This window comes from Heloderma suspectum, chromosome 4 (genome assembly GCF_057233095.1).
Source record: "Heloderma suspectum isolate Gila_16-S chromosome 4, 16-S_ref, whole genome shotgun sequence".
Lineage (NCBI taxonomy): Eukaryota > Metazoa > Chordata > Lepidosauria > Squamata > Helodermatidae > Heloderma > Heloderma suspectum.
The window spans coordinates 261,285,835-261,311,805 of NC_139461.1; the positions used below are offsets into that span (position 1 = coordinate 261,285,835).

At 44.8% G+C, this 25,971-nt stretch overlaps 2 protein-coding genes across 5 annotated transcripts in view; one reads left to right on the top strand and one right to left on the bottom strand.

The window, feature by feature from the left end:
• The window catches only part of AP4B1 (adaptor related protein complex 4 subunit beta 1), a 14,378-nt gene extending 1,573 nt beyond the window's left edge, over nucleotides 1–12,805 (bottom strand). The window contains exons 1-10 of one of the 3 annotated variants that reach the window (XM_084853512.1): nucleotides 12,695–12,805; nucleotides 11,336–11,460; nucleotides 8,125–8,349; nucleotides 7,042–7,172; nucleotides 6,470–6,617; nucleotides 4,426–4,922; nucleotides 3,883–3,966; nucleotides 2,442–2,545; nucleotides 857–1,064; nucleotides 164–448 (exon numbers count right to left, since the gene is read on the bottom strand). In XM_084853512.1, coding sequence (XP_084709638.1) covers nucleotides 164–448; nucleotides 857–1,064; nucleotides 2,442–2,545; nucleotides 3,883–3,966; nucleotides 4,426–4,922; nucleotides 6,470–6,617; nucleotides 7,042–7,172; nucleotides 8,125–8,349; nucleotides 11,336–11,448 — 1,795 coding nt within the window. In that variant the 5' untranslated portion in view covers nucleotides 11,449–11,460; nucleotides 12,695–12,805. Of the gene's footprint in view, nucleotides 1–163; nucleotides 449–856; nucleotides 1,065–2,441; nucleotides 2,546–3,882; nucleotides 3,967–4,425; nucleotides 4,923–6,469; nucleotides 6,618–7,041; nucleotides 7,173–8,124; nucleotides 8,350–11,335; nucleotides 11,498–12,694 lie in introns of all 3 variants that reach the window. The other 2 variants (XM_084853511.1, XM_084853509.1) reach the window with 2 other exon arrangements.
• A 1,129-nt stretch (nucleotides 12,806–13,934) lies between these two features.
• Nucleotides 13,935–24,387, top strand: DCLRE1B (DNA cross-link repair 1B). Of its 2 annotated transcripts, none has more exons than XM_084853513.1 (5): nucleotides 13,935–14,022; nucleotides 19,259–19,458; nucleotides 19,548–19,713; nucleotides 20,758–20,940; nucleotides 21,785–24,387. In XM_084853513.1, the coding sequence occupies exons 1-5, from the start codon at nucleotides 13,992–13,994 to the stop codon at nucleotides 22,942–22,944; spliced, it is 1,740 nt and encodes a 579-aa protein (XP_084709639.1). In that variant the 5' UTR covers nucleotides 13,935–13,991; the 3' UTR covers nucleotides 22,945–24,387. The 2 variants fall into 2 exon arrangements, with proteins under 2 accessions (XP_084709639.1, XP_084709640.1); XM_084853514.1 differs by lacking the exon at nucleotides 13,935–14,022 and adding an exon at nucleotides 15,452–15,735.
• The last annotated feature ends 1,584 nt before the right edge of the window (nucleotides 24,388–25,971 follow it).

The window sequence follows — 25,971 nt, forward strand, 5'->3', positions numbered from 1 at the left end:
ATAATATACAGCAGGAACCATGTTGAGCAGAGTGAATGAAGAGCATCTAGCAGAATTATATGCCTAAAGCCGCATCTTTAATTGAAGGGTCTGGTTTTCATTAAGAAAAATGTGAGCACATAAAGACTAGGGAAGCGTCTAAATAGCCAAGTGAGCCCATTACCTTTGCCCACCATTGTGGAGTCTTCAGAGGGGGAGTCTGCATGACGAAGTTCAGTAACCCAGTTAACTGTCATGGCTGCCCATTGCTCTTTGCCATATATGGGCACCAAGGAGTTAAAGTCAGAGGCCCATGTATTCACAGAGCTTTCAGCCTGCTCCTCCAAAAGCCGCAGAGAATGATCAGATGCGGGGCTGCAGAGAATGCCTTTTGTCTCTTCCATACCAGCTTGCAAAAGACGATAGTAAAACAGTGCACGGTCCCGAACTGTCATGTCTCTCTCCTCCTCTGGATGAAAGGACACATTTGCTTACAACAAAGAACACAGTATTTATCCAGCTCAAACCTTAGTGATCCTATGCTAAAGGGCTGGGCATACCACTGACCCTGTGGAGTATAGCTCCTTTACCTCCCTTTGGAGACTGGACGGGCAAGGGCAGCAAGGAAAGAAATACTTACAATAAAATGATTCAAAACACACCAGTTTGGCTTTGAAATCTATGGATTTGTAAAACTGGTGTGTTTGTGCCATGCAATTCTCAGCTCATCTGCAACTACTACCCTTCAGGAGAGACCCTTCAGTATTTCATAATACATCTTAGAAGGGATATTTATTTATATACTGCCCAATAGCCAAAGCTCTCTGGGTGGTTCACAAAAATTAAAATCACAACATGCAGCATTGGATATACTTACCTATGCAGTAATAGAGTAATCGACCCAGCATATCTTGACACTCAGCTGGACGTACTATGAAGAGCCGCACCAAAGCTGTCAGCAGTTCCACCTTCACAACTGAGAATGTCTCTGATTTTACATTCTCTACAAAATCTTCCAGGATATAGGGGGCACTGGGAACTCTCTCCCCATGTATTCCCAGCAGCCAGATTAGTGCTTGCTTGCCCTGAAAAATTAAGTCAGCATACCTCACATGCAGGGACACATTACCCCATTTAGCATTTTTGTACTACCGAGAGGAAGTTCATGTAACTACACTGCCAGGCTAAGAATGTGGGTTGAGCAAATCAGTGCGGAGTAGAGCACCAAGTGAAGTGGTTCAGAAACTGCCTCACCACATGCCCCCTTCATAATTCAAATCCCATGTACTGCACCACTTTGATTTGGAGAGTCTCAAAGGTGCATCCAACATTATAGTCATGTGTTACTTCATGCAATTTGAATTTACCTAATAATATTGAATCATCCAAGCATTAGTCATGCCTGCTTCTAGTTCACCAGGTTGTGCCAACAGCAATGGGGAGAGCAAACCTATGGCCCCTAGACAGTGTCTGGGGGGCCATAGGATTGTTCCATTTTGGGGCTCTGGGGTCAGAGACAGGGCTCTGACTTTGGAGCCAGGAAGCTGCACTCCCTATACTCTCTCCTTCCCTCTTGTAGCTGGTGCGGAGAGAACTGCGCCGGCTACCTCTCTGCACTTGGAAAACAGAGCACTAAGACAGGGAAAAGGGCAGGGGGTTCCCAGGGGCGGGAAGGGGACTGGGGCAGCTGCAGTATGCCGTTTCCTGTGGCCACCCCAGCATCCTTCCCTCCCCCTCTGAAGTGCCACTGCTAGATGGGCAAAATCGCTCATCTAGCAGAAATGGAGGGCAGCTGGAGCGCAGAGATGAAGATCACCTCCATGGTCCTCCTGCCCTGCACTGGATACTTGGCAGCCTCCAAATTTGGAGACTGCCGACTATCCACATAGAATTGCGCCCTGAGTGTTGTAAGTGACATCTCTACACCTGAGCACAAAACAGTATTATAGATTCTTTTTCTTCCCTGTTTTCTCATTTTATTTGAAGACTGTAGGATAACAACGTACTCTTTGTTTTCACAAAGGCAATGCATAATTAAAATCAGGAATAATTAAGTCAGGAATTCTATACTGCAGATGGAAAAGCACAGTGGTTGCTGCTGGTATAATCTGGGGATAGAAACACACCCTCAGGTTTCATTTCTGGAGGACTACACAACCAAAGTGCTTTAGACTTTTCAACAGACCAAATATACATAGTTAATATAAAGCACGATGGTGGAGTTCTTTCCCTTTCAGCCTCCAACAGAGCCCTAATAGCTTGCCTAGAACTCCACTACAGAGTGGAGGACAGACTGATACAGTTACAAAATGTATTAGTATCAGAATCTGCGTGCAGAATCCTAGATTCCAAGTTGCATTTCTTAACTCTGGTGTTTGATGCCCAAGTTTAATATAGCCTCAACTAAACAATCTCAACAGTTTCATCCACTCCCCCCCCCCACCCCAAACACTCCCCCTTACCTCACTGTCTTGGATGGTCTCTTCACAGCCAGACAAAGCCTGGGACACACTCTCTGTACACTGTGGACACAACCACACGAGGTCCCGGAATACCTGCACCACAGCTACAATGGAAATGTATTTATAAAAACATTTTTATACTGCCTTTTGGCCCTAACAAGGATTCCCTACAGTAAGATCTCAGCACACTTAAAAACAGACAGCAGTAAAAGCCAAAGTAAACATGTTAAAAGAAAAATCATAGCTGACAGGATTAAAATGCACTAAAAGCCTGGTGGAATACAAACATCTTAACTGCTTGCCTAAAAGGCAACACAGAAGGAGACAGTCTAACCTCTTGGTGGGGAGTTACAGGATTGGGGTGCTGCCACTGAAAAGGCATCATCTGGTGTCCCCACAAACCACATCTCTTTTGGTGTGGCCTCCAAATATGACCACAATTGATGGGCAGGTTCATGTGGGATGAGGAAGTCTTTTAAATAACCTGAGCCAAAGTCATTTAGAGCTTTATAGGTAATAAACCTTGAACTGTGCCTGGAAACAATTTGTAAGCCACTGCAACTTAAACAAGACCAGTGTAATATGGTCAGAAAAGTAGACAATAGAAATTATTCTGGTTGCAGCATTCACCGCCACTGGAAGTTTATGAACACTTTTCAGGGAAAGCCCCACATGGAGTACACTGCAGGAGCCTAATGTGATTAAGGCATATATAACTGCGGCCAGATCTGCTTTCTCCAAGAAAAGGCACAGCTGGTGCACCAGCCAAAGCTGGGCAAAAGCACTCCTCGCCACAGCAGCCACCTGGCTATCCAGGAATAATGCTGGGTCCAGGGAGAGCATCCCCAAACTGCTAACCTTGCCCTTCAGAGGGAGTGTAGCCCATCTAGAACAGGCCGTATTTCCAGTCCTGAGTCAGCATTTCTCCTGATGAGTACTACTTCTTTTTTGTCTGAATTAACCCTCAGCTTGTTAGCCCACATCCAATTCATCATTGTGCCCAGACACCAGCCTGTGGGTTCCTCTGAGTTCTCAAAAGCAAATCCGTTCTCAGTGTGACAAATAATGTAAGTCACTATATGAGGAAATAATTCATGATCTAGGAGGCTTCACAGATGCCGAGATAGCTAGGTAGATTCATGCTTCATCCACATGGTCTGGGATACTTGTTTCAAGCAAGCAAACAAATACTGCAGGCAATCCAAATACAACAAAAACTGCTTTGCAGTTTAGAAACATGCCAATAGGATCTGAAATGTAATTTATCCAGCATACTTAAGCATATAGAAGTTTGAAGAAAAGGAAGCAAAGAAGCATTGCGTGAAAGGGGCATAAGAAATTATACAACTTAAGATGCAATAACGCTGATGCAGTTGTCTTTTATAGATTACTAAATTAAGGCATAAACCAAATCTCAATCAGAAAGGCTAGGATAATTTACCTGACGTTATATGTTCCTGCTTCAGCTTAAGGAGCTCTATTAGGATCCCCACGCACTGCTCTGTGTAAGTCCTTGCAATGTTGCCTGCAAAGTTCACAGCATGACTCAAACTTTGGTTATATTTGTTTAAGCTAACAAGCACAAGCACTACATATATCCTCTAGTGTTGTAAGCACAGGGCTTGAGGCACAAAACTGCTTCTTTCTTCAGTCAAAATTCAGTCATTTTCTCAAACCTGAACTGCCAACACTTCCAGTTTGGTGCCAGAGCACTCAAGCAGAAGGACAGGAAGCATCTCTGGACTACAGTTATGCCCAAACTGGTACCTGGCTATGCAGACTGCACAGCTCAAATTGATGCCACTATTGTCCTTGACAGCTGCATAGACTAGCACTTATTCTTTTTCAGTCCCAAAGAACTAGCTAGCACATAGAGAATCAGTCCTCGGTCATCTAGTCACCAGGGAAGGTATCTACTGCATCTCTGACGTACATTTGTTTGCATGGAGGAAGTGTTTAGCAGGATTCTTGGTTGCTCACTTACCTATGGCAAAGATCGCTCCCTGTGCAAGCTCTACCGACACATCGGTGCAATAGTCCCTCAACTCCTCTAGTATCTGTTGCACATTCTCATCATTCACCAGCTTGCACAGCACCTCCATTTTCTGGCACTTGATGTAATACGGTTCTGAGTAAGAGCAGAAGAACTTCTTGTAATGGCTGCTGAAGTGGCCGGGAAGGCTATCCAAGATCTGGCGCACGTGACACAAGGCGGTGAAACAGAGTTCCCTACTCTCAGAAGTGCAAGCAGCCAGGAGTGGGCCCTTCACTCTCACCAGCACATCTGCCTGCACATGGGGAAAGTCTCTGGCCTGCACCAAGAAGAGTTTCGTGGCAGCCATCACCACACTGGTGCTGCTACTCTTGAGATACCCATCCAGTAAATTAAGGATGTCAAAGAGCTCTTCTTCACAGCGGGGTTCGTAGCGCAACAGAAAGGTCAGTACCTCACTCTGGCCCCATTGGTCTAGATCAGGCATCCTGCCAAAACAGAAAACCAAAACAATGCTATGGCTATGGGAATCACTATCTGCAAGGCCTTGGCTTAGGTCCTCTAGTCTGCAGGCCAGTTGTTCCACAGATTCAAACCACTTCCCAGCCCTAAAGATATATCTACAAGATGACTTGTAAGACAGAGGTTAAGAGACCCAACCAACCAACCGGTGCCTGGAGAAATGCTCATTTTTAACAGTAGAGTGATTAGCTCTTCCACATTAAGTGTCTTACTTCACAGTTTAGGCATGTGCTCTTCAGCTTAGAAATGGAGAGGAGCACCACACCCTAGAGTCGGACACGACTGGTTGGGGACACCTTTACCTTTTTTAAACATCCATAAGCCTTAAACTCAACAGATTTGTTTCCTAGCTATATATGTATTAATTATGCATAAGAACAATACTGTGTCTTTCAGATGGCAATCCTATACACACTTACCTTGGAGTAAGCCCCACTGAATTCAGTGGGGCTTACTTCAGAATAGACATGCATAGGATTGTGCTGCAAGGCTTTAATACAAGATGTGGCCTCTGCCTTGCAGGATTGGCAAGAAACAGACTGAGTAAGAATGGGAAGAAAAAGTTGTTATCTTTGAATAAGCTAGCTTCTGCTAGACTTTATATGTCCTTTTTAAAAAGTATACCTTGCCCTTTCCCCATAAGCATAGAATACATTTCGATATCTAAAAGATATTCACAAATAGATTTAATAGCAATATAATAGTTTACCTACAATGAACTATGGTGGGCAAAATCCTAGAAAAGAAAAGAGAAAGTGTGTATCTACATGTCCTCATGTTTGTATGATGTGAAATGAGATAACTAGAACTTAAGAACCTTAGTGTGCAATCTTATGGGTTGCGCCCTGGGTACTCGTAAGCCCCTGAACTTGGAGGCTTATGAGTATCCTATGCACTGCATTTTAGCTAGGCAGGCAATTTCACCTGTCTAGCAGAGGCTTCAGGAAGGGGGAGGGAAAGAGGCTGGGACAGTGATAGGAAAAGGTGTAAGTCAGCCGCTGTGGTCTCCTCCCCTCCCTGCCCCCAGGAATGCCTCCTTTCCCCGTCTCCGCGCTCCATTTACCAAGAGCGAAGAGGCAGCCAGTGTGGTTCTCTCCATGCCGGCTACAAGGGGAAGGAAGAGCAGGCAGGGAGTGTGGTTTCCTGGTTCCTGGAGCTCTGTCTTTGAGTGCAGAGGCAGGAAACCAAAAAATCTTATGTCCGCCAGACACTGTCTATGGGACATAGGATTGCTCCCTTACTGGCTTTCACTCTAAATTTATGTTTGTTTCATTCAGCATAGTTATACTACATGCAAGGAAACTCTGTGGGACCTTGTGGGGGAAAAGAGCCTAACAAAGCAAATTACCAAGTCCCACCCATAAAAAGGGGGAAATCTTGGACACAGCAGTGGCACATCACCAACATCAAGAGTCAATTCCCTGAGCAGCTGGTTTCTACAAATGCACAAACCAAACACAAAGGATATCACAGGTTACTTCCAGTTTACAGAACTCTTTTTGGGAGAGCATACCTGTTAAGAAGATGGTGGGCAATGGGCTTGTTGATGACAACTCCTCCCTCATGTGCTAGGATCTCCTCGAGCGCTCTCAAACAATTCACCACTACAATAGGATCCTGGTCACGAAGCAAACTATACAACTCATTAACCAGCGCACCATCTTCAAAAAGCATGGAAATGACAGAATATCCAAATTTTCATTCAATAAATATTTGCCTAGGACTGCTATGCCTAAAGGAAGTGGTCATGGTATGTCTGTGTGAGCACACATATAACAAATGATCCCAGTCCCCAGTCCTTCCAATAATATGCCCATTTTCTAAAAAGGATTGCTGCCAAAGATGGGGAGGGGGCAGGGGGTAGGGAGAGTGGACGAGAATGAGAGTCACCCAGAAGAACAAATCTCCTGTGAAGGTGGTCTCTAGCTTCAAAGGGCTTTCAGCAGAAGATTTGCTCAGTAAAACTATGCTACAGTATTCACGCCCTGGTCTTTGCAATACAGCATCAAAAGGATATGTCCCCATATTTATTCCAGTGTTGTGGGGAGCTGAACAATATGGATAAAAAACAATGTGCTTATTTACCCACTTCACAGTCTCCTTGGAGTTTCTGCATCTTTGCGCATCCAAGAACAGCTACTCTCCTTACATAGGAGGCTTTGTCTCGCAGACCATTCAGAATTGGCTGTTGGACATACTCCTGTACACCAGGCATCCTAGGAACATTATAGGCTATTATCTTCCAAGTCCTCCTAAATCCCCCTTCATGTCTTCCAAACTACCCCACTATCTGCTGTTCAGTACAGGAATAAACCAAGGCCTTCTTGATGCTGGTGCTTTCAGACAAGCTTCCAACAAGTAGATAAGGAACTGCTTTCCATCCTAGGCACACATCACTTTAAACTAGCTTCAAACAACTTGGGGATGGGGGGGAGTAATCCCAAACTACTTCTTCCATCTTAATTCCTTGTCTTCCGTATAGTTTTATAAGCATTTATAATCATGATGCCCCTTGGTTCTTTATAAGGTGGTACTAGATTATTGGCAGCACAATTTCATATGTTTTATTTAGCTACAACAGCCAAACAAAAGCATGCACTGTTGTAATCCATGGAGCATCCAGTCCCTGGCAAGCAAGGCAGCAAACTGTTGCAGTGAAACATATCCTACATTACAGGGCAGGGTTGCACCTTCTTTCCACTGCTCCTGCATTGGATGTTGGTTGCAGAACTAGTGTGAAGACACAACTTATACTCATGCACACCGGAGAGCCAGTGTGGTGTAGTGGCAAGAGTGTTGGACTAGGAGCTGGGAGATCCAGGTTCTAGTCCCCACTCGGCCATGGAAGCTCACTGGGTGACTTTGGGCCAGTCACAGACTCTCAGCCCAACCCACCTCACAGGGTTGTTGTTGTGAGGATAAAATGGAGAGGAGGAGGATAATGTAAGCCGCCTTGGGTTCCTTGCAAGAGGAAAAAAGGCGGGGTATAAATGCAATAAATAAATAAATAAATTAATTAAGCCCAAGCCTAAGAATTGTCATGTCAAAGGTTCAGCCCATGAGGCATTAACCAATAAAAACTGTGGTTGAATGAGTAACACAACAAGGTGCATATCTAATAAAGGCCAGAGCAAGCAGCTCTACTTACAAATCCAGTAATTTCCTTACCTGAGACTGCACATACTGCGCAGGGCCAGCCCCCTAACCATGGGGTTGGGGTCTGAGCAGTCTTTGCATAGCGTGTTGATAGCTAAAAGAGCTAGATCTGGCTTCAGTGGGGCATATGTGCACATGTACAAGTATACCAGCTTCTTCTGAACAATGTCCACTGTGGCGCTAGCTTTAACCATCTCCATAAAGACACTGGACACATCTACACCTTGGGTCATATGCCTGAAAGCAAGAGATAAAAACTGTTTAAACACAGCACCTATGGCTACATATTATCCTACCTTAAAAGCATAAAATACCCTGAAAATGGTGACAGCCAACCTATAACCTATAACTAATTCTAGTTCACATTAGGAAAAGGGTAACAAGCTATTCTTGGCACAGAATCTGAGAATTCGCTTGGGCAATACAATCTTTCCGTGACACAAGGGGAATGAAAAAAGGGAACCAGAAGTCATGAGAAGACAGAAGGAGGGAGCTGTGCTGCAGCAGACAAAATCTTAACCCTCAGGCCAAAGATTTCCAGTTAAGTTGCAAGCAATCACAGACACTACTTCTCTATTTTACGTTATTAAAAACATCTACAACAGTAATAGCCAACAATCTGCTTTCTATAGTAGCCAAGCTCTCTGGCAGGTTTATTACTGTGTAGCAGATGCACAGAACATAAATGAGCAAAGCTCTGAACACTATGAATCTCAACAAACTACACGGCCTTGATTTCACCAGAATATCAAAGTAACCATACACAGAGAGATAAAATTGATATAACACACAAGATGTTCACTAATTGGCTCAGACAAGAAACCCTTAAAATTTCCTCTTTGTTAACACTTTCCCTAATACAATGCATTTTTCATGTTAGTAAAACAGCCATACTAGGGGGACAAGATAATTAGTGGATATGCCTAAGAACATAAGAAGAGCTGTGCTGGATCAGACCATCTAGTCCGGCATTCTGTTCACAGTGGCCAACCAGCTGACGACTAGGAAACCACAAGCAGGACACAACAGCACCCTCCTGCCCATGTTCCCCAGCAACTGGTGTACACAGGCATACCACCTCTGGTACTGGAGGTAGCACATGGCCATCAACCATAGTAGCCATGTACAGATTTCATAGCATCATAGAATAGTAGGGTTGGAAGGGGCCTACAAAACCACTGAATCAAACCCCCTGCTCAATGCAGAAATCCGAGTGAGAGCATCCCTGACAGATAGCTGTCCAGCCTCGTCTTGAATGCCTCCAGTGTGGGAGAGCCCACTACCTCCCTAGGGAATTGGTTCCATTGTCGTATTGCTCTAACAGTCAGGAAGATTTTCCTAATGTTCAGCCAGAATCTGGCTTCCTGTCACTTGAGCCCATTATTCCGTGTCCTGCATTTGGGGTGACTGAGAAGAGATCCTGGCCTTCCTCTCTGTGACAGCCTTTGAAGTACTTGAAGAGTGCTATCATATCTCCCCTCAGTCTTCTCTTCTCAAGGCTAAATATGCCCAGTTCTTTCAGACTCTCCTCATAGGGCTTTGTTTCCAGTCCTCTGATCATCTTTATTGCCCTCCTCTGAACCCTCTCCAGCTTGTCTGCATCCTTCTTAAAGTGCGGTGCCCAGAACTGGACACAGTACTGCAGATGAGGCCTAACCAGTGCTGAGTATAGGGGAACTAGTATTTCCCGGGATTTAGAAGCTATGCTTCTATTAATGCAGCCTCAAATAGCATTTGCCTTTGTTGCAGCCACATCACACTGCTGGCTCATATTCAGACTTCTCTTCCAGGAATTTGTCGAACTCCATTTTAAAGCCATCCAAGTTGGTGGCGATCACTACATCTTGTGGTAGTGAATTCCATAATTTAATTATGCCCTGTGTGAAGAATTACTTGCTTTTATCTGTCCTGAATCTCCTACCAATCAGCTTCATGGAATGACCCCAGGCTCTAGTATTATGAGAGAGGGAGAAAAAGGTCTCCCTATCCACATTCTCCATACCATGCATAATTTTGTACATCTCTATCATGTCTCCCCTTACCCTCCTTTTTTCCAAGCTAAACAATCCCAGCTGTAGTAACTTTCTCTCATAGGGGAGATGCTCCAACCCCCTTGATCATTTTAGTTGCCCTTTTCTGCACTTTTTACAGCTCTACAATATCCTTTTTTAGGTGTGGTGGCCAGAACTGTACACAGTACTCTAAGTGTAGTCGCACCATAGATTTGTATAAGGGCAATATAATATTCAGTTTTATTTTCAATTCCTTTTCTAATTATGCCTAACATGGAGTTTTACAGTGGCCGCGCACTGGGTCAACATTTTCATCGAGCTGTCCACTACAACCCGAAGATCTCTTTCTTGCTCGGTCACTGCTAGTTCAGATCTCATCAGGTAATACTTGAAGTTGGGATTTTTTGCCCCAATGTGCATCATTTTATACTTGCTTGCACTGAACCACATTTGCCATTTGGATGCCCATTCTCGAGTTTGAAGAGATCCTTTTGGAGCTCTTCACAATCCCTTTTGGTTTTAACCATCGTAAATAATTTGGTGTCATCTGCACATTGGGCCACTTCGCTGCTCTCTCCTAATTCCAGATCATTTATGAACAAGTTGAAAAGCATTGGTCCCAATACATATCCCTGTGAGACCCCACTATTTACTTCCCTCCATTGGGAGCATTTACCATTTATTCCTACTCTCTGCTCTGTTCTTTAACCAGTTACTGATCCATAAGAGGACCTTTCCTCTTATTCCATGACTGCTGAGTTTGCTCAGGAGTCTTTGGTGAGGGTCTTTGTCAAAAGCCTTTTGGAAGTCCAAGTAAACAATGTCTACTGGATCACCGCTGTCTAGATGTCTACTGACAGTCTTGAAGAACTCTAAAAGTTTAGTGAAACAGGACTTACCTTTGCAGAAGCCATGATGATTCTTTTTCAGCAGGGCTTGTCTTTCTATATGCTTACTGATTTTATCTTTAATAATGCTTTCAATCAATTTACCCAGATGTTAAGCTAAGCAGCCTGTAGTTTCCTGGATCCTTTTAAAAAATGGTGTTACATTGGCTGTCTTCCAGTCCTCTGGTGCAGAGGCTGATCTTAGGGACACGTTGCATATTTTGGTTAGATTGACAGAAAACCTATACATTTCATAAGCCTACTTACAATACCCAAGTAACAGGCAAGTAGTACTGTGTGCCACAAGCAGACCAGGACACTGACCTGATCACTCGCTGGATAACATTCCTGTAGCGGAGATGGTCAGCTTGCACATGAGGGTTAGATAACGCTCTCTTCAGCTCCTTGAGTGTATCCTCTGAGCCAAGGTATGGCATCCTGCAGAGACTCTAAACAAGCAGGATGTAGTAACTGCTGAAGAATCTACTGGAGTAGTCAAAGAGGGTTAATAATATAGATCACTCCATAATGAAGGTAATGTACTTCGGATAGCATTCCATCCTCCCCCTTCACTCTCCTGTTCTATTACCTGCTGTTTTCAGTCTAGAGACTTATTATTATAGCAGCATCAATGTGTATAGCACTTTACAGAGTAACAAGTTGACAAGGAGCTTACAATTAGAACAACACAGGGGATTCAACAGAGGGAGGGGAAGAAGATCAAGGGGAGAGATCATATACTTAGGCTTCACTTTAGTAGGGGATGAGGACTAACAGTGTTTAACATTAAATTCCATCTGTGGAATGAGCTCCCTGGTGAGGTTCGCCTGGCACCTACATTGTATTCCTTTCGGCGCCAGGTGAAGACCTTTTCATTTTCCCAGGCATTTTCGCATTTCAGCTTTCTAGACTTTTAGCTTCGCTGTTTTAAATCTGGATTTTAAACTCCTGCACTGCTGCTAGGTTTTATTGTGGTTGTATTGTGATATTGTGGTTTTAATGTTCTATATATTTTAAATTGTTTTATTGTGTGCCGTTTGGTTTTAATTTTTGTGAACCGCCCAGAGAGCTTCGGCTATTGGGCGGTATAGAAATAAATAATTAACATACACTTAAACTTGCACTATTCTTACAAAGTCTAAGGCCACTGCCAAGATAAAAGCCTTGCCTGCAACGGGTGGGCTTAGTGGTTCCCAGCAGGAACTAGAGCAACACCCAGCAGGAACCAGAGTGCCTACAGCATGAGCAGTGGTTGTTCTAGTCTGTCCTATAGATACTTGTAATGAGGAAGGGTCAGAAGTGCAGTAAAACGCAGGGATTTGCCTAGACATATGGGGCGGAAGTTGTGGCATTCTAGAGAGGGCACAGGAACATACAAGGCTGCCTCATATGGAGTGAGACCACTGATCCATCTAGGAACACAACTCTTTTGAAAGTAAGAAGAGCCCTGACGGGGCCCCATCTGGTCCAGCGCTTGGGTCCACACAGTGATCAACCACACGGCTCTGGGAAGCCCGCAAGCAGGACATAAAGGGGAAACGGCCCCCTCCCCTTGTTGCTCTCCAGCATCTGCTATTCAGGGCCATGATATCGTCGGTCTTTGACATACTCCGCAGCCACGATGGCCTCCGCGACTGGCAGCAGCTCTCCAAGGTTTCAGACAGGGGTCTTCGCACGTCCTACCTGGAGATGCCAAGGCCGGAACCTGCGCACGCAGAGCGTGTGCCCCGGAGACGAGCCAAGGTCCCCCGCCACGTTCAGAGGCCCGGAAGGCCCAGCGCGTCACTGCGCTCTGCCAGAGAGGAAGAAGCAGCCGCTGTCATGGAAACGCCCAGGTGGGCGGGGCCTCATCTACCGCCAGGGTCGTCAGTAGAATTCTCAGGCGCTGGGAGAGAAATTGTCGCCCGGACCACCTTTTCCAGTCTCGCACCAACGCGGAAGGCACTCCCGCCCTCCTGGTTCTCTACCGAGACTTCCGGTCACCCATGACAATTTATGGAAGGCTCCATGTGCGGGGACAGCACGTCGGCCTGAATGCAAAAATGTAAAAAAGAAAGAAAAAAAAGCAGGAATAGAAGTTCCCTTTCGCTGCAGTACTTTAAAGTATCACGCACGCCTCTCCCCCCCCCCCCCCCGGGAAAGAAGTCAGATAGACAAAGGCACGTTTGTGTGTTTACCCAGCGGTTTCATACGTTTTTTCTTCTTTGTTCAGACGGGCTCCTATGCTTTTAAATGCCTCAAGAGAAGCAGCCATTCAGCAGATGGAAAGGTAGTGGTGAAAAAGCCTCTCCCTGTTGAATTTCTACCTGTGAGCTAGGTTTTGAAGGCACAGGACTACAATTTACAGGCTTCCTTTTGTTGTAGCGCTTTGCAAGCATCATGTCCTGTGTTCTTAAAAATTAAAAACAAACAAAAAAAGCTTTAGCGTGTTAATTTGTTTTTTTATTCAGAAGTAAATAGCAATATTTCAGTGTGTATTTATTAATTTTATTTATAAGAGTATTCATGAACTCTCCTTCGGCCCTAACAAGGTTCCCCAAAGCAGCATACAGAAAACGAAACATTGCATTGCAACCAAATTATACACATGTAGGAGTAAGTCTCCTTGACCTCAGTGGGACTTCTGAGTATTTCATTTATTTATTACATTTCTATACCGCCCAATAACCAAAGCTTTCCAAATATTCGTAGGACTGCGTTGTTAGGGGCACTAGGATGCTTACCCCATATTCAGTCCTATATAGTTTCATCAATCTTGCTCCGCGTCTCTAAAATTCTAATCGAATCCGGAAGTGAGATATAAATGGAACGCTGTCTTTGCTTTTAACTTCTCTGAGTCAAATCACTCCACCAGCCAATGGAAGGCCTGGCGCACGCGTACGTAACGGACTAAACCATAGACGTACACATCGGGTTGACTCGGATTCCTCATGTTAGGTTTTGCCCGGAACAAAAGCGTCATGCGCCTGCACGCAAATGGATGGAGCGCCAGGCTTCTGCGCGCAACCGAGGTCTGGTTTGGGGCTGGGAGCGGGCCGGAGGGAAATAATTGATCTATGCGGCAACTTGAGCCCTGTTTTTTATGGGAGATTTTTGGCTGGAAATTCAACAGTCCACCATTGACAGAAAGCGACGGGGAAGAGCGAAAGTAATTTCCAAGGCAGTATTTTAAAGCATTATCTAACAATCACCGAGGGCACAAACACGGCACATTTTCTTTCTTTCTTTCTTTCTTTCTTTCTTTCTTTCTTTCTTTCTTTCTTTCTTTTTAAAGGGAAATGTAGTCACGGGGCAGGGGGAGAAGTTGATTGCAGAGGCCGTGCTGGGATGTGTGTGATAACCCTTTCCCGGCGGCTGTTTTTGCGATTAAGATCGCCCACAGGCCACAGCTGCTTTGTAATGGGGAGGGGGGACTTCGGTGGAGGCTATTTTCACCGGGCAAAAAAGCCAGCGGAGAAAGGGTTAACCATTCTCATCCTACGTCCGTATGGTGACCTTCGTTAGGCCAACTGAAAGGTCACAAAAAATTGTGCAAGCTTTCGAGATCTCCAGATCGCTTCATCAGGCAAGATGTTACAAAAAACAGATGGGGGGGGGGGAGCTGACTGGATGTTGTACTCAGGATGTCTGCATAATCAGCATCCTGCTTTTTATAACATCTTGCCTGATGAAGAGATCTCGAAAGCATGCACCTTTTTTGTGATCTTTGAGTTGACCTAATAAAAGTATTACATTATATGGATTTTGGCATTTCTTTTATGGCCAACATGGCTGCCTTTGTTTTTTCTCACCCTTAAGTGTCACCCGAAGTTCGACCCGCTGCCAGCCTGCATTTCAAGGGGGGGGGGGACAAACGACAGATGACCAGCTAAATGTCTACACTGCAGGGTTATCGTACTCTATTCTCGACCTGATAGTAATAAAATAATATCTGAAATATTATTAGCAGTGCAGTGGACTACATTGCAGGGCTGTTATAAACCATCTCAGCCGCCTCCCCCAAACCTCCAGTATGTCCATAATAACAATGGGCTGTATTTTCATTGTCATTGTCAGGGGAATTAAAAAAAAAAGTTTAAAAACTAAAAACACGTACACATTTTCTATATGAAATCAGACCTGCGTTTTTTTCCTTTAAAAAAGAGCATGAACTTTGCTGCTGCCCAATCACACCCATGCTAAATTCCTGGATTTTCCTGTGTTTCCTATGAATAGCTGCCACTTCCTTCCCAGAATATATTTTTTAAATGGCGTCAAAAGGAACTAGGAAGTTTCGTCTGCGGATAATGGAATTAATCCGTCTACATTTGGACGTCTATTTCTTAGAGACGTCTATCGGATGAACATATTACTACGCAAATGAATAACAATACCGCGCATGCGTTCATGCTCACCTTCCCGGCCGGACTCGCCCACCAGCAAGCGGCGCAATCCTTTTTCATTTCGCTGAAGTGCAGCGTAGCGCATGCGTGGTACCGTTGCGTCCTGACAGCGGGAAATTCTTTCCCTCTTCGATTTGATTCTTGCGCTCTTCGGCGGGAAGCGCGGGTACAGAATGAGATCTGAACTGGGGTCTGGGAGCCCGAGGATCTGCCTTGCAGTGGTGGGAGGAGACCTTTAGCGGGCCGCCCAAAGTCACCAAGAGGCCCCGTTGGAAAGCATCGTTGCAGCGCGTGGCCTTTTGCGCCGTTGTCTTTTCCAGCACCACAGGCCTTCAAAGCACAGTAAGCCTCCGTGCCCCTCGCTGCATCGTGATTTTGGGAAGGGGGGGACGACCGCGTGATGGCTCCAGACCTGCGCTTCTTGCCCAGTCCTGCAGCCTCCGGAGTCTTTGCGTGTTTATTCAGAAGTCCGCCGTAGCAGACTGCACGCATTGCAACCGGTGGGATTTACTGCCGAGTAAACATTGCGTAGGATCGCGCTGCCTCACTGGAGGGCTAAACACACGGGGCATCCAGAAGGCTCCGATCCAGAGTTAGGGGAGCTTAAAGGCCTCTCCCTTTTATTGCAGGCCTGTGACTCTTAGCAAGCATTTTAGATCTTTCCTTCCTCCAGTCTCTCCAGTAACTTCCTAAAACCTTTGCACACCAGCCTGCCTCCTCTGCTTCCTTTCAATATGTGCTTCTCAATCCAAAGTGTTTAGCATTAAAACTTGTTTGTTTGGAAGAAGTCCTATAGCATGGAGCTCATATATTGTTAAAACTAAGTACTGTCTGCCAATCCTAATCCCAACCCATTGCCTCCTGTTCTTGCAATAGCATTGCTATCCACTGCCTCCTTATGGGTTATGCTCTTGAATAATCCTCTTTGATGCGAGCTTCCTTGGGGTATTTCTAGTTAAATATCTACCACACAAACTTTTTCTGTGTTACATGGTAGACAATATTACAAACCCAAACAGATATTAGCTATCACCTTGGCCACTGTTAATTGAATTTGGATTTTTCAGGAGCTCCCGTACTGTCCAGCCTTTTTTAACATTCCCAGTTGGGGGTTGGCTATCTTAACACCCCAAGCACATGAAGGATCACTCATGAATCATTATTGGCTCCTGTGCCTATGTGATTGACATACACAGGCTACTTTACACATGGAATGTGATGCATAATAGTCATTCTGCTCATGTTGGGAAGGTGAACATTGCACAAGTGAGAATAACAAAAAGTCTTACGGCACCTTAAAGACTAACAAATTTATTACGACATAAGCATTTGTGAATACAGTCCACTTCATCAGATGCCTGAAATGTTCTCCTAAGTTAAAGGGGTGTGTGTGTGTGTTTACACGGTGTGTGTGGGGTGGGATTGTAAACAGTGAGGTTGGTGGGAAATGAAATGCAGAAAGTATTTTGTTGTTCAGTCGTGTCCGACTCTTCGTGACCCCATGGACCATAGCACGCCAGGCCTTCCTGTCCTGCGCTCTCTCCCAGAGTGTGCTCAAGTTCATATTCATTGCATCGGTGATGCTATCTAGCCATCTCATCCTCTGCCATCCCCGTCTCCTTTTGCCTTCAGTCTTTCCCAGCATCAGGGTCTTTTCCAGAGAGTTTTCTCTTCGCATTAGGTGGCCAAAATATTTGAGCTTCAGCTTCAGTATCTGTCCTTCCAATGAGCACTCAGGGTTGATTTCCTTTAGGATTGACTGATTTGACCTCCTTGCAGTCCAGGGGACTTGTAAGAGTCTTCTCCAGCACCACAGTTCGAAAGCATCAATTCTTCGGTGCTCAGCCTTCCTTATAGTCCAGCTCTCACAGCCATAGATTACTACTGGGAAAACCATCGCTTTGATTAGATGGACCTTTGTCGGCAAGGTGATGTCTCTGCTTCTTACTATGCTGTCTAGGTTTGCCATAGCTTTCCTCCCAAGGAGCAAGCGTCTTTTAATTTCATGGCTACAGTCACCGTCTGCAGTGATCTTGGAGCCCAAGAAAGTAAAATCTGTCACTGCTTCCATTTTTTCCCCTTCTATATGCCAGGAAGTGATAGGGCCAGATGCCATGATCTTAGTTTTTTTTAATGTTGAGTTTCAAACCAGCTTTTGCACTCCTCTTTCACCCTCAACAAGAGGCTCTTGAGATCCTCTTCGCTTTCTGCCATTAGCAGAAAGTATAGACAGTGACAATCATGATATTAACAGTGGGAATTCACAAGATAGTTGGTACTGATAAATATCTGGGAAATTGTTGCAACTGACAATGTAGCTGTTGCTCCCTGTCATGTGATTAAATAAAAAGCTGTATGCCGAGTTGTAGGAAACATTCAAGAAAGCTGGGGAAAGGATAGAACTATTTTACACAGATATACATTACATCAGAGCAAGGACCAGTTTCATTGGGGCCTTACTCCATAGAACATGTAGCATTAACTAATAGTTAATCCAGTCTTTATTACTACTGTTATGGATGTTTTATCCTGCTTGTTCTCCAAAGAATTCAGGACAGCATACATTGTTCTCCTGACCCTTTTATCCTCACAACAATCTTGTGAGGTAGGTTAGGCTGAAGGTCATCTAGTGAGCTTCATTGCTGAGAGGGGTGCTCATCAGTCCTAGTCTAAGAGTTCACTATATACGTTTATTTTAGACATTTATAACATGGCTTTCCATCATTTGATGCCCAAGGCAACTTACAGAAAACTAAACGAATTATAGCAATGAAAAATGAAATATCACAGTAGTAGCCACAGGCACCACACTAGTTCTCGTGACAGAGAGAACAGAACTATCCCCAGTATTCAAATTGCTCTTAGAAGTTTATGATCGAATCTGAATTTTCTTGTTATTTTACTAGCATTCTTCATAAAGGACTAGCTCTGTAACAACCCAATTCTAAATACATTTACTCAAGTAAGTAACAATGCAATCCTATGCATGATTTCTCAGATGTATGTCCCACAGTGTTCAGTGAGCTTTACTCCCAAGTCAGTATTCATAGGATCGCAGCCTTAAGTTGCAATCCTATGCATACTTACAAGGGAGGTTCCACTGAAGTCATGGGACATATGAGTAAATGTGTTTAGGATTGCACTGTTACTTACTGCATGTCTTGTAAATCTCTGTCTTCAAAGACTTGCTTCTTGATGAAACCAGCACAGAATTGTACTAACATTTTCCAGTGGGATTTACTTCTGAGTAAATATGTTTAGGATCGGTCTGTAAATTCTTATCCTTTTCTTTGTGAATCAGTATATTCCTGTAAATAAAGTAATTATCGCTGTACTTTCAGCATTTCAATTCCTTCTAACCTCACTGTTTACAATCTCTCTCTCACACACACACCCCATGTGTGTGTATATATGCTTGGAACCCAGGATTACACTTCATGCATTTGATGATGTGGACTGTAGTCCACGAAAGCTTATGTCACAATCAATGTGTTAGTCTTTAAGGTGCCACAAGATTCTTCATTGTTTTTGGTGCAACGGACTAACCAGGCTACCCCTCTGGAAATGGTTACAGTATATTCCTGTTAGATATGAATTCCAACATAAATGTCTTGTTTAGTTGATCATAGGTAAGCTGCTCTAGGAGGCTTTTTGGCTGAGGAGCGGCATACAAATACTTCAAATTAATAAACATGCTATATTGCTTTATTCTCACAATCTAAGTTCAGTTCATTCCCTTGATGGCACAGTGTCTTATTCCGGATATATATCTCAGTCTGTACTTTTTGTTGATCAGTTTTGGTGGAATTTTATTGATGCCACCTTGTTTAAAAAGAGTATTCAAATCTTTTCCTTGCTTTTACAGGAACTGGACTGATGAATGGGACTGTGATCGCAGGGACACCCATTGCAGTGGATTTTTGGAATATCAGAAAAGCTGGGCGGGCTCGCTTGTTCTTTCTTTCCCATATGCACAGTGACCACACAGTGGGGCTCTCTAGCACCTGGAACCAACCTATTTATTGCTCTCCTGTTACTGGTCAAATCCTGCATCTCAGGCTAAAGGTACGCTTAGGCTCAGGTCCATGGTCTTCTAGCAGTTCTCTTAGGGGAATCCTACTGTTGACTGTACCATGTTTGCGTCTTGACTCTAGGTGGCTAAGCAATGGATCCGCCCTTTGGAAGTGGGAGAGAGCCATGTCGTGGCCTTGGATAGGATTGGCAGAGAGACCATGACAGTGACCTTGATAGATGCTAACCACTGTCCTGGATCTGTCATGTTCCTTTTTGAAGGCTACTTTGGTGTCATCCTCTACACAGGTATCAACGTCTTTGTTTGTGAGAGTTAGGAGACTCGCATTTTAGATTTCATGTCATATTTCTCTCTTTGTCCCAACGTTGCTGTTCCTTAGTTCACCTCCTAACATTAACATCTTCTTGGCTGCACCTTTAAGCTGCCTGGTGTCAGGCATCCACTAATAGCAGACTCTACAGCTCTAGCCTCACACTTCTGTGCAGTGTCCTCGCTGCTAGGCCATTATGGTGTAGTGCTGGGGTGGGCAGGCTATAAGTCACATGTGGCCCTTGGCCGCTTGCTGTGTGGCCCAGGAGCGCCCCACCCACTTTTCCCAGTGGATCAGCAGGTCTACGTGGAAACAGCCACAGTTCCAGTGCTGCTGTTAGCAGTGCTGGGAAAGCAATCCCAGTTGGAGTTGCTAGGGGTCCTCAGCGACCCCAAAGCAGCAGGGAAACAATGACCCCTGAAGCACATCTGGGTCACCTGGAGAGGAGGCTTTAGCCTCCCCCTGCCTATGAGACTCTGAAGCAGCCGGGATATCTGCTTCTCCGCCACTAATGGTGGTGGGGAAGCAGCGATCCCTACCTGGGTCACAGGGGGAGGCTTTCGTCCCTCCGCCAGCAATCCCATCTCTGCGTGTGTGTGTGCATGCGGGTGTACTTGTGCGCGTATGTGTTTGTGCCTGTGGCTCCCGACCCGCCACCTGGCACGGCAGGCAGCACTTGGGCTGAAAAGGTTGCCCACCTGTTGCAGCGGCTCAAGTGTTGGCTTGGAAATGGGAGAACAAAATTTAAATCCGGATGCAGCTCCAACGCTCGCTCATTAGCAGCCATATAGAGAATTAATCATTGTCTTTGAACTAGCCATGTAGTGTTGTTGCGAGGATAAATGAAATGAGGATTTTACACTCAGGCTCTGTAGAAGCAATTAGTAATAGGCTTACAGCACTACTTTCTGCCACAGTAACCTTATTCTTCACATATTTGGCTGGAACTTTAATGAGAAACTCTTCTCCCTTCCAAGTGTCGGTTTCCCGTGACAGTCCTGTGATATCTGTGTCTCACCAGGTGATTTCCGTTACACCCCCAGCATGCAGCAGGAGCCAGCTCTGAGGAATACAAAGCTTATCAACGTCCTCTACCTGGACAATACGAACTGCCATCCCAAGATTGCCTTACCATCCCGACAAAAGGCGACCGAGCAAATCAAAGAGGTGATCAGGGAACACCCCTATCACCTGGTTAAGATTGGTAAGTAGTCTTAATAGATGGGGAAGAAGTTTCCAAATGGTTAGTTGAGGCAAGGTTTCAGATCCACTAGCCTGAGAATACTTGGAATAGGATGGCCAAGAAACCAGAGTTTACAGCAGGGATGGGCAACCTTTCTTTCTGTCAAGGGCTACATCCCCTCATGGGTAATCTGCCAGGGTCTGCATGTCAATGGTGAGCAGGGTTGACACCAGCAGTGGGCATGGGCAGAACCAAAAGTGGGTGGGTCACACCTTTTGTCTTTCTGCCACCCCTGTTTCTCTCCCTCTTCCTTCCCATGCAGCAGACTGCCATGGAAGGAACAGATGGTTCTTGCCAGAGGTCTGAACTGAGGGCTGCATGAAATTAGGCCAAGGGACACATGCAGCTCTAGGGCTGCAGCTTGCCCACCTGTGGCTCTCACAGTGACTCTCCAAAGACAGAGAGGAACACACTTAGAAGCAATCTAAGGAATTCAGGACATTTGAGAAGTCTGTTAACAAGCTGATGTTTCCAGAATCATCAGTGAAAATAGGTCCCATCCAAACTAATTACTCTGGAGCATGGGGTGAATACACAGAATCTGGATACATATCCAGAAATGATATAATGTCACTATTGTGTTTAGCAGCATGAGAGCCATTAGAGACGTAGCCCACTAGGGGAAGGGTCAGTGTTTCAGTTCCTTGAAGTTTTCAACTCTGAAGTAGGAGGTGGACACCTATATCAAAAGCCCTGAGCTTGATATAGTAATAGCAGCTGGACAAATTTCACTCTCTAGCTGGAATGAACAACATCATATGCCATCTGGCCTGTGAAATGCTTACACTTCTTTGCCCTCTTCTAGGTACCTACAATTTGGGAAAGGAGTCACTCTTGGTGGAACTGGCCCAAGAATTTCACACCTGGATTGTAGTGAGTCCCCAGAAGCTGGAGCTTATGCAGCTACTGGAGATGGAGGATGTATTCACCTCCGAGGAAGGGGCTGGTTGGATCCAGGCAGTGGATTTTTCAGAAATCCGCCAAGCAACTATAAACAGCTGGAACCAGCGTCATCCGACCATAGCTGTCCTCCCTACCAGCCGGCCAGTGAAGATCAACCACCCTGATGCATACATTATTCCCTACTCAGACCACTCATCTTTCCAAGAGTTGCTGGAGTTTGTAGCCTGGCTAAAACCCTGCACCATAATCCCAGTAATAAAGAAGGAGGCATGTCAGGCATATTTCCAGCAGTACTTGAGATCTGAGAATTGCTCGCTTCTAGAGTCCAAAGTCCCTGAATCAGTGGAAAGATTCATGCAAAACAATGAGAAGCAGGAAAGGCCCTTAAGGGTGTCAAAACTAGCTGCCCATCACTATGTGCCCAGGGGGGTTTGTTTTGACTCCCCAGAGAAATGTACCAGCAAGAGTGAAAATGACTCTGATGCAGAAGTTTCCCAACAAAGCTGCCCAGAGCCCATGAAGAAATCTGTGCCTTTCTCTAAAGGAGGGTGTGTCACTGGGCACTCCCTGTGCAAGGAGGAGCAGGAGGAAATAATGGCAGAACCAAAAAAAGCCTTTGAGAGCCAGAGAGTGCTTTCTCCACTCAATTCTGAATGTGTGAGCCCTACCAAACATAATCTGACAGGCAATGTTGTCAATCAGTTTCAAAAATGTCAGAGAGCTGTAATGTCAAAACACACACACACTAGGTCCAAGTGCAAGGGGGACGCATGGCCGATGCCAAGAAGGTTCTCTTGTTCCTCTGCAGGCAGTGACTCTCTGTGCCAACTAGCCTTGGGGAACCATGGCCCCTCAACAGCAGCACAAGTTGTTCAGACTGACGAGTATGAGACATTTGCCCCTCCAAAAGGTGTTGCATTACAGCCTATTAATGAGCAGGTTTCACAAAGCCTTCTTCAGGAATACGATTTATCTCCACTCAACACCCCAAAGCAACGGTCCCTACAAAACTTTGATTGGCAAGTAGAAAACTACTTAAAGAGAGGGAAATGCACAGAGTAGGGCAAAGTTGCATTCAGGATAATAACTTGGGGTAGAATCCAGCATTGTGAGAGCAGAAGTCTGCTTGCGTGAAAGGGCATCCTTCTCTCTCCTGTAGCCCCCTACCCTCCAGAGCAGATTTTGAGGGCGCATTGGAGACTGCAGGGGTTGGGGGAATCGCCTCCTCCCCCTGTTCCACTGATAAGCGGTTCCATCAGCTGAGAACCTTCACCGGATTTTACCCTTTGGGTAAAAGCAAAACCGTTAACCAAGTGCCAAGAGGAGGCAGCCATGGGATCTTGGTCTTGGTGTTCTGTTCTTCAAGTGTGGTTTACAAACATATTTTTCCAGAGTTGTCCCATCCAACTAATGGTTTTGAAAATAACGCAAATCTTATGGAAACTTCTTCCTGATCTCTTAGGGTTGCTCAACAATGTTAAGTGTGGTGCTACAACAGAGACCCTTACATATGTAGCTTTACCAGCATGCTTCTTTTCATTTATTGAAAGCAAACCCCTTTCCTGGTTTCTTAAACAGTATAAAGTTTTATCTTTCTTGCCTGTTTTATTAAAGGCAGTGATTTGGTCATCACCTACAGCAGTATTACTGACATGCAGCTGCCCTTTGGCAGGGTTATATTTTTGTTTTTCTACTAAAGTTTTAAAATAAAAACCATGTTTCTCTTGCAGTTTTTTAAGAGCCAGACAGGAGGTGTGCATTGGCCAAGCTGCTGACTGTATTGATGGGAGCAAGTTTCCCTCTGAATTAAAAAAACCCCAAACATACAGTGTTGATAAACTCCAATAATGTAGTGCTGGTATTTTAAAAATTCCAGATAAAGACAGTTGTTTCTTTTTTAACAGCTTAACTACGGATGGGGAACATGTGGCTGTCCAGAAGTTGGTGGACAGCAGCTCCCATCTTCCCTCATCATTGGCTTTGCTGGCTATGGCTGATGGGAGTTGCAGTTTACTGACATCTGGAGACGCACATGTACCCTACCCCTGCCTTATACAAAGGGTTTTACTGTTCATAATGGACATCTGGTAAAATCAGTGTTGAGCTCCCATGTTCCTTCCTTTGAGACTTTGCTTGGGACTCTTGAGGGACTATTTATGAAATGATAAAAAGCTTGCACTTTCCCCATTACTGCTGTTTACCCATTATGCTTCACCTCAGCCCCAATCCAGTGGTAGTAGCACAATATCATACAAATACGTGATATGGGAGCTGGGTGGGATGGGATTACCTATTGTTTTTACCAACAGAGTCAGGGTGTTTGGTGGTGGGGGAGATGAAATGTAATCCCGTGCTAAAGAGGTGAAAGCATATCCTTATCATTCCCTCTGATAGCAAACACATCTAGTCAGGTGTGACAGGGACTATAGCCAAAATGGGGAAACTGAGAAACACAAGGGAGATTATCAGCATGCTTGGGGAAGCCCTCAAGCTTTGCAGAACTACAAAAAAATATTTAGGAAAAAACACTTCAGAGGGCCAAACCCTGTCCAAAGCAGCCCAGTTGAGGACTGAGCATGCCCAGTGATTACTGAATGCTGAGCGTCAATTGGGAGAAAAAATGGAAAACCAGGTAGGAAAGGGGGAATGGAATGGAGTATCCTGGAAGATGGCATGGCTGGCTGGCTAGAACATTGAAATGGAGCATTCTACACTGCAACCTTTTGTTTAAGGTCATTTAAATAAGGTTTAGAAAATGGTGCATCCCTGGAGCTTGTCATTCAGTTTTCTTTTTTAAAGGCTTGATGAGCACTCTCATGTGTGAGTGGTACAGTGGGGGTGCACCCAGCCTATAAAAAAGAGAATGAGAAATTCCTTAAAAGGCCACAAAAGTGGTCATGAGCTTGCGCTACATTGCTTATTGCTAGTGTTATCATGGGCAGTATCTATGACGTTCATGCAGTTGCATTCTAGATGGCAACTGCAAGAGCAATGGTGCACTGACTGGTGGAAGAATTGCATTATCCCCCCCCCCCAAATTACTAGGACACTGTGCTTTTCCTACAACAGAAATGCTACCTTGAGGGCCAGTGTGTGGATTCTCCAGAAATGAGTAATATTTATTCATTGTAGTTATAAAAACAGTTATCTAGGCCCTTGGTGATGAGAGGCATAACTCTTGTCCTTGCTGTAAGTGGGCCAGTAGGGATTTTACAGGTTCCTAAGGACGCTATCCTATGTATGTTTAGACAGAAAAAAAAGTCCTACAACTCCCAGCATTCCTCAGGTAGCATGGCTAACTAGGGCATGCTGGGAGCTGTGGGACTTTTTCTGTCTAAACTTGCACAGGATTGCACCCTAAGAGTAATGTTGCTTTATTCTTTGGATTCCTTATGTTCATTAGAAGATGTCTATTCCCCAGGCTCCTGATAGTTGTATTATTCCCTTAGTAATACTGTTCCCAGGCCATATATTGTTCAGGGGATTTGCCATATATTGTTCAGGGGATTTGCACTTTAAGGCTTGGATCCAATGTTGTGCAAGTTGACATCTGCTGGCACAGTGGGATTTACCCATCCACTCCTCCCTACAGGCCCCTGTGCATGCCCCAAATCTCCTCCAGAGGGTCCATTATACTAGTGGTTTCCTTTCCATCAGTGAATGATCAGCACTAGATACACCCCTTCACATACTAACCCTGTGCATACTAATTTAGAAGTAAACTGCATTGAATTTGGTGGGATTTACTTCTGAGTGATCATGCACAGGTCTGAGTTGCAAGGCTAATAACAATCACAGAAGCACAGGTTGGCTTTCATGTTATAACAGGCAGCATGGACTTTCAGAATGTATGAACACTGTCTTTTTACCCTCCTTTAAGCTGGCTTCAGAGAGAATTCTGCTAACGGTATTATCATGATGAGGAAGTGTGTGGAGGGCTTATTGTAGCTTTTACTATGTTCATCCATGCTTGCGTATGTGCATGCACTCTATAAGTTACTTGGGTATTATTTCAATTTCTTACAGTGGGTGGTATCTGTTGTATCAGTTTCCATGTTGGGGGTATTTATTGTGCTGAGGAACTGTCTT